At 38.8% G+C, this 12,756-nt stretch overlaps 1 protein-coding gene across 21 annotated transcripts in view; it reads left to right on the forward strand.

The window, feature by feature from the left end:
- CLASP2 (cytoplasmic linker associated protein 2) overlaps window positions 1-12,756 on the forward strand; it is a 149,148-nt gene that overhangs the window by 35,367 nt on the left and 101,025 nt on the right. For all 21 annotated transcript variants that reach the window (XM_050891757.1, XM_050891768.1, XM_050891764.1 and 18 more), the window contains exon 7: window positions 3,116-3,186. In XM_050891757.1, coding sequence (XP_050747714.1) covers window positions 3,116-3,186 — 71 coding nt within the window. The remainder of the gene's footprint in view (window positions 1-3,115; window positions 3,187-12,756) is intronic.

Consider the following 12,756-nt stretch of genomic DNA (forward strand, 5'->3'; position numbering starts at 1 on the left):
TATGAGATAAAGGAGTAATAATGCTGCTCTTCTCAAAGAACGTTCCTCATTGCTGATGACGGTGAAACCAGTCTTCGCCCAGCTCTGTAAACCTTCTTTGATTCCTCTTGGCCAGGCTCTCTTTTGCCAGGAGCTGAACTCCTGTAAACATTCTTAAATTGATCATGGTTGCAATAATTTTAGAGACCTTAGCCCATACTGCCTTGCTGCCTGTGGCTGTGTGAAGAAATATGGGAAGGTGGTAGCATGAAGAGCTGAGTGGGCGGAGAGGGAGGAAGAAACTTGTTGTGAATGTCTTTGCAAAGTAGTAGTTACAGTTCCTGTAAGCTGTACTAAAGAGAGGATGGGACCTACAGTAGTACTTGACCATTTTGTCAGCTGTGTTTTACTGCCCCCCCCCCCCCCCTTTTTTTTTGTAATTATGACAAAATATTATAGAGTGGGCTCTGGTCATGAAGACATGCTTTGAAAGCTTTAGGAGTGGCAGTACTGTGTTGTTCTCCAGCCTCCACCACTGACTACATAGCATCCAGTGCTGACAAACACATTTTTTAATGTCCATAGTACTTTATCAGCTATTTTGCCCAGTGAGAGGCAATGTGTGTATTATTATAATGTATTTATAAGTAGGCATTTCATTTTTCTCTTCTGTTTGAAACGCTCAGGAAAGCATTTTTGAAAACTAAGTTCAAAAGAGCAGGAAATATTTTTTTCTTTTGAATTCTCTAAAATATGTGTGCCAAATGCATAACGTCAGCTTAACAGGATATAAAAATTAAAGTGAAATTTTAAAGGAAATCTATTAATCTTTCTAGTCTTCATGTTCAGTTTCTCTCAGGATAACAGTTTCAGCCTTTCAGATGTAGTGTTAAGTCTTCCTCATTAACTAGGTGAGCTGTTAATGCAGTGTTTAGTATGGAATCCAGCAGTGTTGAGGGGAACTCGCAATCACTGGTAAACAGTAAAAATACTTCCTATGGTACATACATAGCAAATGCATTAACTTCCTTTTATGAAAGCAAGATGGCATAATGCATTACTATGTGTATTGATTCTTGGGTGAACTTTTCACTTGGTATGTTTGAAAGCATATAGAATGTTTATGGGATTCCATGTGTCATTAGTAAATGCTAGTACCCGAAAAGCATTTCATATAATAACTGTAGGTTTACTTTTTCAAGTCTAAGTGCAAAAAAACCATTTTGGTGTAAATTGCCTTTGGTTTACAAATTGACCTTTTCATTAAAAGACAGGTTTAATATTAAAGCAGTGTAGTCTGACATTTGTGAGTTGCTGCCCTTTGAGACGTTTTGCTGTGGCTACAATGGTTGTAAATGCAATGGTGGCGCAGAAGGGAGAGGATAACAGGTTCCAGAGAAAAGACTGACAAATGTGTTAGAGGAAGATTAGGCAAACTACTACTGAGCTACATATAGTTTTGAGATAAGTTGAGATGGTAGAGTAACTGCTGGTTTGCGTTATGGGTTATTGACTTACACGATTAAGGGGTGGTTTGGTTTTGGTTTTTTAGATGCTTGCAGTAGGGTAGGCCTTTTTGTGGAATTCTCAGCTAAATCCAGGTACTTCTTGTTGTGGGCCTGTTAAGTCCAGGACAAATTAGATCTGTAGCAGATTGCTTTGAAGTATTTGGAAAGTAAAAACAATGCACAATTTGGAAAGTGGGGGGAAAGGCTCAGGCTTTTTATACTGTTGTCTGGCTGCATTTCATGACTTTATCACGTTCTCCATTATTAGATAAATGAGGTACCAGTGAATGAAAGGGATATGCAGTGTGTCAGACAAAGTAGACTGTGTAGTGAGAGTGCACAGCCTTTCTACATGGATCATTGAGTAAAAGTGCATAAGGTGTGTGCATAAGGAAATGTTGAAATTAAATCTTTGTGTGTCCTTGACTTTGCTCCTTTATGTATTGTGAGAATTTTCATACCCAAGCACTGTTCTTATCCATTTTTCTTGGTTTGTCTTAAAATAGTTTAGATTGTGAGTTGTAAACAGAGCCTTTCAGTATTTGCTCTTTTAGCAAATTTTGAATTGGGTAATATAGTCTCTAGTACTGGTAATGCAGCTGCAGTGACCTGTTTGGAGAGTTGCAGACTATCATGTGATTTGTAGTTCCTAACTCTGTGCATTTAAGGTCAGGATTCAGTCCTGCTAGTCTTGTAGCTAAAAATTCATGTGCATGTTAGATATTGAGTAGTCTAAAATGCAGAAAAGTCTTTGGAGAAACGTAAGAAAATGTTCTCAATTGTTTGCAGCTGAACAGTGTGTTACAAACCTAGTGCTAGTGTGTGGGTCTCATTTTTTCTGAGAGATACTTCCACTGCTTTTACTGAGTTTTCTGCAGAAGTGATGAGAAATGGCTGTTTAAGTGTTTTGCCAGCTTTCTTGCTTGAATAGCATTTTCTACTTTGTGGGACTAGGTTGCAAATCTAGAGGTTTTGGGGTTTTTTTTGTTTTTGGTTTTTTTCCTATTTACATGTAGCTAAGCACTTGCAGTGTATTTTCTATTGTGAGAGTTTAAATCAGTGGTGTGTGTTAAACATAACTAAAGTGTTTAGTGTACCTTAAGTTTAGAAAAAAGTATTTCTGGTTTTTTTGCTGTGGAAGTGCCAACTACTACAAAAGTATTTTCATAACAAAACTGAAGAAATTTTGAGGAACAAAAATTTTGAGGAAAACTAGTAATTGTCTCAGAACAAATTAAATAGTAATCCCTATATTTTTCCTACATGAACATTCCATAGTTAAAATTTTTGCCTTTCAGTGTTGTGTATAGAGTTAATATCACAGTCATCTGAAGCCAATATATACTGTTACTGAACCTGAACTTTAGAATTTTAGTTATTTTTAATCACGCTAATAACGATGCTCAGTTTTGTTCTTTGCTAAGTTGACTTAGTTTTCTGTGCATTTGTGTGAAGATGCTCAACTAACTTAAGGAGGAGTCCTTTCAGAATTGTTTCTTGATACTCTTAATCCCTTGTATATTCTGTATTACTGCTTTATATATGATAATAAACTGATTTCTGTTTTTATCAGTAACCTGAGGGATTTCAGAGATGTAAAAATATTTTGTTGTTGTTGTTCTTTACAGGTTGCAAACAATCTTTGCAAAATTTGATGAAGTAAGAAACTCTGGAAATATGATTTTAAGTAGCATCAGTGGTGAGTATGAAAGATCATATATTTATAATCAGCTTCAGATTAATACAAGATAAATATTTAAATACTAGCATTATCAATGTGAGATGGATGACTAGAAACATATGTAAATACTAAGAAAATGAGACCGTGAAACAAACTTATTACTGAAAGCATTTGCTGGACTGCAGTCAGAATACAGTTGGAAGAGGTGTTGAAACTGCATGGAAACAAGCACTGAATCTTTAACAAGTTACATGTGTGCTCAGTAGAGGATACAAGAATGCTGCAAAGTATTCATGCATGGGAAAAAAGATCAGGTGAACCTTTATCGTATCTTACAGTTTGTTTCTAAAAGAAAATGGTGATTTAGTGATGGATGTATTTGATTTCTTCTCAGTTAAAATGATGAATAATGATTATAATACATGGAGTTTTAAATTATAGAAATAGGTGACTGCAGCATTCAAAGACACTTAAATGTTGAAGTTAAGACTTTATCTTTACTGAGTTTGAGCTCTTTATTTTTGGTGTATTTCATGAAAAGAAAACCTGTTGTGCAGAGAATCCTTGTTGCTTCCTACTACATTCTTGATGTAGTATTTTATAGTATGAAAGAGCAAAACCATCATTCTTTCTTACTTAAAACTATAAGGAAAAAAACTGTTACATAACAGCACAACAAGGGAGGTGTTGTGGCAGTGGCTTTAATATAGTTGTTTTTGAAAGCTTCATTGTCTGTCTCCTGCAAGGAATCAGTAAATCTTGTTTTATAGGAGAGGGTTTTCTGATGTTCATTTTCCTTTCAAAGCAACTGCTGACTGAAAAGGAGGCTGTGCTAGATCTAAAAAGTGTAACTATGCAAGCGTAGAAATATTTGCAGGAATGCATATGTTTTGTTAATGTACTCAAATATAGCTTTTCATTTTAAATATTCTCACACTTTTCTTGTTAGTGTGAAAACAGAAGAGACTAGATTCAAAGGAACGTGTTTTTACAACCTTTTCTTTGAGGTAGTAAGAGTTTGTATGCTGAATTCTGCTTTGAAATAAAACATTGCTATTCTTGAACACTTGAAGAATACAGAAATAGATTTGTAAGGATTAATATAAAAAAAACTCAAAAGAAAACATTAAGTTGGGGCAAAATGTTTACATAAATGTTCTGTTAGATTGTAAATTTACTCATTGTGGAAGGGTAAAGCATTACCTTTTGCATTTCAAGTTAATACTGCTGCATAGGTTTGAGAGGTTCAAAGATGCATTTTACATGTATTTTTTTTCTGCTGGTAGTTCTCAGAAGAATGGAGAAAGTTACATGAGGGAATATAAATGCATTGAAATAATTTATATGTGAAAATATAAATACAACATTGCTGGACTAGTTTACATAGCACTTCTAAGCTTTTTGTCTATTTTAAAAGAGTTGATTAAGTTTATTTTTCTTTAAGCCATTTTTATCTGATCTGTAAAATGCAGATATTAATGCTGATCTACAGCAGTATAAACCATTTATTTTGTCTTGTAGGTGGCAATTTCTATGCAAAAGTTACTGTGATTCTGTTTTGGTACCGTAGAGACAGAATCCCTCTAATATGTTGGTTTCAGTACTTTTGCTTGAACCTAGTTTATCTGTTGCATCCATCTAGACAATTTTTTAGTGTTATTGAAAAGATACTCTTCCATTGTTAGTGCTTTATCTTGGCTTTGTCCTTCATTATTCTCTGAAGGACAATTTGTATTTACTACTTGCACGTGTAGATTGAAGGTGACTGTTGAATTCCTGTAGCCTTGTTACCAACTTTTCTTTTAGGAGCTTTATCAAACATCTCTGGATAAAGGCCAAATTTTAATGTCTAAATAAATCTGTTACAGTGTCAAGGATCTTTTTAGTGCTTTGGATATTTTGGAGTAGGGTTTGGGAAGGTAGGGGAGAATAGGGTTATGTTTCCAAGGGGGGCGGCAAAAAACTGTTCAACAGGCTTTAATATAATTAGACTGGTGCAGCTCTGTAGTGAGCCTTTTTACCAGCAAAAGGAATGGCTTTTTGCCAGATTGAGTTACTTTCCCAAATAAGTTAACTGTACTGATGAGGGTTCTCTTCAGTGTGTGATGGATAGGGAAGGGCTTGCTAATACAACTGTGGAAGATGTCAGCTTCTTCATAGTCCTGAGTGACACTGCTGTGGTAGTAAATCTTTGTTGTGTTGACCTAGTTTCTGAGAATCCAGAGATGTGACTTAGGATTCTTTTATCAAATAATACTAATATCAGTTGTTTAGTCTCTTTATTCAGCAAGTACTTATGAGGGAAAAAAAAAAGAAAAGAATAAAAACCTCAAAACTTGCACCTTTAAACAATCGGAATACAAGAATGTTTTCCATAGTATTTTAATAATCAAAACAAATACATATTTAAAAAAAAACGTTTGTACTAACATGATTAAACATATGACAGGTTTTAAAAACACTGTATTGGTATGCTTAGGTATGTGGGAGAAACACAGGGAGGAGAGGAAAAGATATCGTACCTGCAATCTTATGCACACTGGTGGATTTAATATCTTGTTATCCCTGTGACTGTGTTAGAGTGGACCTGGCATGAACAGTCCTTTTAGTCTTGCATTACCATCTTCCTTTATTGATTCTGATCCCTGATGAAACTGTAAAGAGGAGGGCGGCAACGAGTTACCGTTAGAGACTGACAGATTCTCTTGGAGGGTAGATGAGGTGAAAACCATATTGAAACAAGTATGGATGGAATAATTGGGGCAGGATGTAGCAAGGAGTTTCAAAAGCCAACAGATGAGAAGGCACCATGTCTAACGAGGGGACTGGGCAAGAGTCTTAGTGCTTTTGCTTGATGAGGATGACTTACAGGCTTAAATAATACCACACTGCTAACTTGCATCTGCAACTGACCTTTGATTTCTTTATTTCCCCCCTTCCCCCATCTTGCCCTCAGATGTGGATAGTAAAAACAGACGTAATTTCTTTAAATGTGAATTATGTGACTGAATTAGCTGCTATGAAAACCTTGAGGTTTGTTTACATTCATAATGATGTTGCATATTACGAGAATCGTATCAGGATGTTTGCCTGTTAAGCAAAATCTTACGCGTGCTGCTAGTTTTGCCCTTTCACTCCCCTAGAAATGTAGGTATCCCTGCAAACTGGAGAAGGTTCTTTAAAGCACCTCCCCATTTTTCAGCAAATGAATGTTCATTTCTATGGAAACAGAACTCACAGCCAATCTCAAAGCTGCAAAAGCACTTGTTTCTGCTGCCTGAGATTTGTAAATACTGTTTTCTCTAAGAGAATTTAAACAGACTCCTATATGGGGTAGTAGTGTAAATTTTGAGACAGGGAATTAAAAGAAAAGTAGGGAAAATAATAATATTGAGCTCTTTACTTTGCTTCATTCAGCAGACAGGATGATTTGAGCTGAATATAAATTGTGCACCTCTATTCAACCCGTGCAATTTTCCCATTTTAATGGTATGCCTCATAGTGTTAGCTTTACAAACATAAAATGTGACAGGTAGGATACAGTGAGGTTAGTATCACGGTTGTGGGGGAGCTGTGTTATGGGTGATAAAGATGCGGTCGAGGTATATGTTCTCCTAAAAAAAAGGGGGGGGCAAATAAAAATCCATAGTGCAAGTGTGTATCTGTTTTTCCACATTACGCTCTTGTTTTTTATTTCCCTTTGCTGTTTTCTTTTTGGAAATAGAGTTACTATGGAGACAATGACGACATACTCTGACAGAGCTCACCAGTGTGGCACAGTATGAATGTATGTAGTTTGGGAAATACGGAAACTGGTGATAGCTGCCATGATTATTTTATAGGGTTTTGAGCTACATGTATTTCTTTTGTTTGCCTAATGCAAATGGTCCGAATGTAGCCTCATTATTTTAAATTACAGCTGTTATTCTTGCCGGCTTATAATTGTAAATAGGAAAATTTACTGACCAGTGAAGCATAACGGTCAGTTTAAGCCTATTTGGAAGTAAAGGGCCTCAGCAGGCTGATGCTTCCACTGGTTTTTAAGGAACTTGCATGAGTTTTTAATTATTACTACGGGGAACTGTGCCCCGGCTCCTGAAAATGTGTGGTTTACAAGCACTGCCCGGCTCAGTGTGTTACGGTTGTGTGTCCGTCTGCGTTTTAAACTTTTCCTTAGGCAAGATGAAGTAAATTGGAACTACCTTTTTTTTTTTTTTTTTTTAAATCACTATTGGATTGCAGTCTACCTACCTTCAGTATGTCACTTAAAGCATTGATTTGGGCATAAACTGTAAACAGAAGTTCAGGTTTTGGGTAGGTTTTCATTATAATTTCTGTACCACTACAAAATGCTCTCCAGCATCTGTTGCATGCATGCTTTAAAAAGCTGTTTCTCTTAAAGTTTTGAGGGGATTTCCAAATACTGTCGTCAAAGAGCACCTTTCTTCAGCGAGCTGCCTTCTGCTCCCTGTGGTTTTGTTTTTATTTTATTTATTGTATTTTTTGATGGATTTCTTTTCTGTGGAATGCCTGTCCTCATGAAGGCAGCTGCGCAGAAAGCAGTAAGGCTCTCGCATCGTTTGTTTTCCGCGGCGGAAAACTTCACCTCACGGGTGAAATTTCGCCTCACGGGCGTTCCGGGTGGGCCTCCGCTTCCCTTCGTTGCTGGGGCCGGGACGGCGGGGACGGCCGCTGCCCGGCGGTGGGGCGGAAGGGCCTGGCGGGGGGGGGGGGGGGGGGGGGGGGGACGGGGGGACGGGACCCCGCGAGGCACGTGACCGCCGCGGCGGGGGCGGGCGTGGGGAGGGGCGCAGTAAAAGTCCCCGGTGGGACGGGGCCGGGCCAGGCGCGGTGGCGGGAGGCGCGGCGGCTCGGAGGGGGTTCCCGCGGGAGGCGGGACTGCTATTTTGAAGCGAGGCGGCGGCTGTTGCGGCAGGGAGCCGGCACCCGCCGCGCCTGCCCTTCCGCGGCACCGCCGCGGCATGATGGCTGTGGGGGACGGTGAGTGCGCGCCTCTGGGGGCCGGCGCTGCCCCGTCCGGCGGCTGGGGGGCCGGGGTGGGTGTGTGTCTGCGGACGTGGGGGGTTGTTCGTAGCCCGGTGGAAGCGCGGGGCTGCCCGGGGAGCGGTGGCGTATCGCCGGCGAGGCGCGCAGGTCGGTCAGGGCGCTCGGTGGCTGGAGGGGCCCGCCGGGGCCGGGCGATGCCCTCCGGTGAGGGGGAAGGCGGGCCGCCGGGCTCCGCTCCTCTTCTTGCGCCTCCCAAAGCAAGGTTTGACTGTATTAAGTGTGTTAAGTCTCCTGTATGGCAGGTTGACATCTTATCCTGATGTAGTTAGCTTCCGCCCGAGCCCGTCGCTTGCGGATGGTACGTGCAACTGGAGGGTGCCTTGGGCACTGAGCGTGGCAGCTCTGGTCCTTTCTTAAATTTTAACCCTGCGTGGATTTCTGGGATGGTCCGTGACCGTAATTATTTAGAACGCTGGCAGTTTCCACTCCGCATTTTTATGTTGGCGTTCTGCTTACCCCTCTTGTCTCAGTGTTACTTGTGTTAGCCAGCTCTGTAAGATAAGACTGAATTTACTATACTGCTTTGTGAACAAGCGTATGTTAATCTGTGCTGTTTGGTGAAGAAATGTAATTCAGTGTAGCCATAAAAGAAGTGCCTTGCTTCTAGGGCTAGGAATATATATTTAATAAAGACATGGGATGTTACTACGTTTCCTTCACTGCACAGTGTATTGTTACACAAACCAATGGAAAGTAGGTCAGTAAAGCAATACAGACTATATTGTTGTGTTTTGATTAAAAACTGGACATATGTTTTATCTTTATCACATCTTTTGGTTTTGCATGACAGCCAGGTTTTTTGAGCTTAATAACTTGATGACTTTCTATATATGCATTATTATTTTCAGAGAAACTTGAGAAGTGTTCATTTGACTTGCAGCAAGTTTAGGAATGTAGTAGGAGGGCTGTGCTTTTACAAATGATTATGTATATAGTTTTAAATAACATTAAGGAAGATGGTCTTATGAATATCATGTACTTAGATTAAGGTGAATCTTTTGTCTGAATTTGCTAAACCATCAGTAGTAAGAGTCCTGAGGAAGACCCTCTTTCTTAAAGCGTCCTGAAATGTATGTTTTTCACGTAGTTCTTTGATATGTTAGAGTCTGAAAGAGATAATCAGTGTGACCAGAGCAGTGAAATTAAGGCTGGACTGTATGGTTTAAAAAAATGTGGGCAGTTCTCTGATGTTTGTATTTTTGTTTGTCATCTGCAAAATGGAAGGGAAGTCATGGTCTTTGTAGAACTGAACATGTAGTAAGCTCTTTCTTGTTGAGAATTTTTTCTAGGAATGTTTTTCTTCGTCTTTGTTTCCTTCCTGTGAAGCAACACAGTTCTTCATGGTGTAAACATGGATTGTGGTAACTTGCAGATTAAGGATGCAAATTGTAACATGTTAAGAAATAACTGTATTCCCTAGGCAAAGCCATAGGATTTTTGTAGTTCTGTAATGGTTGAGGTTTATAAAGTGAGGGTGGTTGTGGAGCTCTCTTCTGTATAATTTAATTCGTCATTAACAAAGGCACCAAGAACAAAGTACTGTTCAGGCAGTCAGCTGACATTCTGTGTAGGAGCTTTGAGCAATAATGCCAGATACAATTAACTGTGTAGGATGATTATGTAGCTGTTGGTCTCTCTTAAAACTACTGCTTACCACATTTATAAGGAATTCAGTCTTCTGACGTTGTGTTATGAAACTGCTAGGGAAAACAAAACCTTAGTTACTACTAAGAAAACTTTTTGATCTTTTTTCTGAATTTAATGTAGGTTTTGCCATGGTCTTTTGTTTTGCAAATATCCTGTAGATCCTCCTAATATATGCAACATAGAAGAAACAACCTGTTTTAAGGTTAGTGATTCTGTAGCCTTTGAGAAATGTCTTTTCTTGACAAAATGTCACTTTGTTGTGGCCAGTATGTATGTTTAACTTACTATTTGTGAGACTGCTGATTTTCTGGAAGGTGTTCTCTGAAGTATCTGCACAACAGATTTTTTTAATTTATTTTATTTGGTTTGCTCACTTAATCAGGACAGATATGTTACAAAATTGCAAGAGTATGTTTGGAAATCCTACATAGAGGTGATAATTTCAACATTTTATCTTGAATGCAAGACACTGGCTTATTATAACCATTTGGCATTTTTTTCAGTTCTCTTGAGCACAAGCAGAAATGTAAATAAAACGTGGTGCTTAACAGTTGCATCTTAATCTGATTTCTCAAGTAAAGATTAAAGGGAAGAGCCAGATTTTCTGTTTGCCCCAAAGTTAACTGTCTCAAGCTCTCCAGTCTTTTGTTGGAAGAATGTAGAGGGGAAAAAAATAGTACTGTGTTTGTGGCCCAGCAAACAATTGAACTGTTACTTCTGCTGTACTGAATGCGTGCCAGTGGGAAAGCATGCACTATCTCTGTCTTAGAGGCATTTCACATACTTGTGTGAATGAAGGTCTGTGTTTGACCTGCAAGTTGTGTTCTGAGGCTGCTAAGGAAAACCAGTCAGGAACCGTTCCTTGCTCTGGATTTCTTGTTCCTTGGAGAGGATAATGCATTTCTGCCCTTATCCGTTGATAACCAGATTAGGGTGTTTAGGAGGTTGCCAACAGAATTGCAGCATGGCACATCGCGTTGTGCGTTCTCTTCAGGGTTTGTAATTCAGCAGCTTCCATCAGTGCTTTCTCACCTTGTTGTCAGTCTGTGCTATACTACTTTGTTATTTCATAGGTAAGGGACTGTCTTGCTCCCAGCTGAACAAGGTAATTAGAATAGGGACAAAATTATCTGCCTGAAACTGAGGGGCCACAAAGGGAAGATTAGACGTAGGTTTTCTTAAGATGTACTAAACATATTGCAGTACCAGACATAAGGTATTTGAGGGCTATCTAAAAGCATATAATCAGCTTTGTAAGAGGACATATTTGGTGCACACATTTTTTGCACTAGTATATACTAAGTATGCTATTTTGAATCATATAATGAATGAGAGAAATCTACCTCTTTATTAGTGGATTTTTATTTAAATGGCATACAATGTAATGACGTTTCATGACTTTAAGCACTTGTCAGATTTCAGATGATAAAGCATATGTGACTGGTTTATGAATAGGAATTATCCTTACATCTTACTACATATGCATATCAAATCATGGGTTTTGTCTTCTTTCAAAGTACTTTTATTAATGTATGCATGGTCCTAGAGCACAAGAACAATTATCTTCCATTCCCTGATGTTCTTCTGAGGGAAGGCTGTCTTCCTAAGTCTTTAATCTGATTAGTAGTTTCTGTAAAATCTGGGTGCTGTACAGCTTTAATGTTTTACTTTTGACTGAAAAAAAGATTGGACATATTAAAGGTGCAGAGGCTATAGTGATTGAGACATTAGCTTGATTTAAAATATGTATATATAATTGTAGAGCATATGCATTTCTGACATGTATTTCTGATTTTCCTTTCCTCTGGTAGGAGGGAGGAGGCTTTTTAAACCAACAGAGCCCTGTGAATGATGGTAATAAAGTAATTACTACACTGGCCTAGAAATTGGGCAGGGTGTAACTGTGGTGCTTTGTACCATTCAGAGCTGTTTCCTGGGGAAAAAAAAAATTATAGATAGTAGCAGAAGTTTTTTCTGGGGAATAGAAATGCATCACTTGTTCCCTTTTCTGTTCTTTGGGCCTGTTTTTTTTAACATGCTGACTGTGCCTGCACTGGCTCCTTTCCCTGTAATTGGTCCGCACCCCTCCTCTTCCATTATTAGCAGTTGGTGGGCACCTTGGTTTGGGAAATGGCTTTACTCACTGTGCCGGAGAGAGAAAGGACAGATACCATGAGTTGGAATTCGATTGCTGTTCTGAACCAAACCAGTGCAAAGCTTCTTTTTGTGGTAAGGTCATACGCTACTCCCAGTGATTAACATAGATTCTGAGTAGTGTTTTGTCTATCAAGTGCACGTACCGTTGCTAATAGCAGTAAAAGAACAGTGGGACAGTGAAACAACTGAGTGGGAGAGGGAGGGAATGTGTAAACAAGCCAAGGGCTATATGAAAAGATACAGTTTCTACTCAGAGAACGGATGAATACAGCAAGGTTCAACACTGATGTGAATAAAAAAAACAAATTCAAGGAAGTAGTATGGAACTTGGAGTATTTCTTACTTAAAAAACAAAGCTGCAAACATATGACAAACACAGTTATTTTCTTAAAACCAGCATAGATTCTAGAGTGATAACTGCACTTGATTTTTTATATTCTAGAATAATAACTACAAGTAAGTTTTGTCTTCCTCTTTCTAAATGACGTTTTTAAAGTGTCAAGGAATTTTTGGTGTTTAGTTCTGGGGAACTTGTGGGGCGTGGTGGTGGTGGTTGTTGTTTTCATTAAACGTGAAACACCAGTCCACTAAAAAGATTTCCAGATATGTTTAATCTGGCATCCAGAGGTGTTGGTTGCTTTTGGAGTCTGTTTCCATTTGTTTTTAAGAACAAGTTACATAAAAAAAAAAAAAACCCTTTGGTGTTTCAGTTGATAT

This window comes from Gymnogyps californianus, chromosome 2 (genome assembly GCF_018139145.2).
Source record: "Gymnogyps californianus isolate 813 chromosome 2, ASM1813914v2, whole genome shotgun sequence".
In the NCBI taxonomy this organism is placed as follows: Eukaryota; Metazoa; Chordata; class Aves; order Accipitriformes; family Cathartidae; genus Gymnogyps; species Gymnogyps californianus.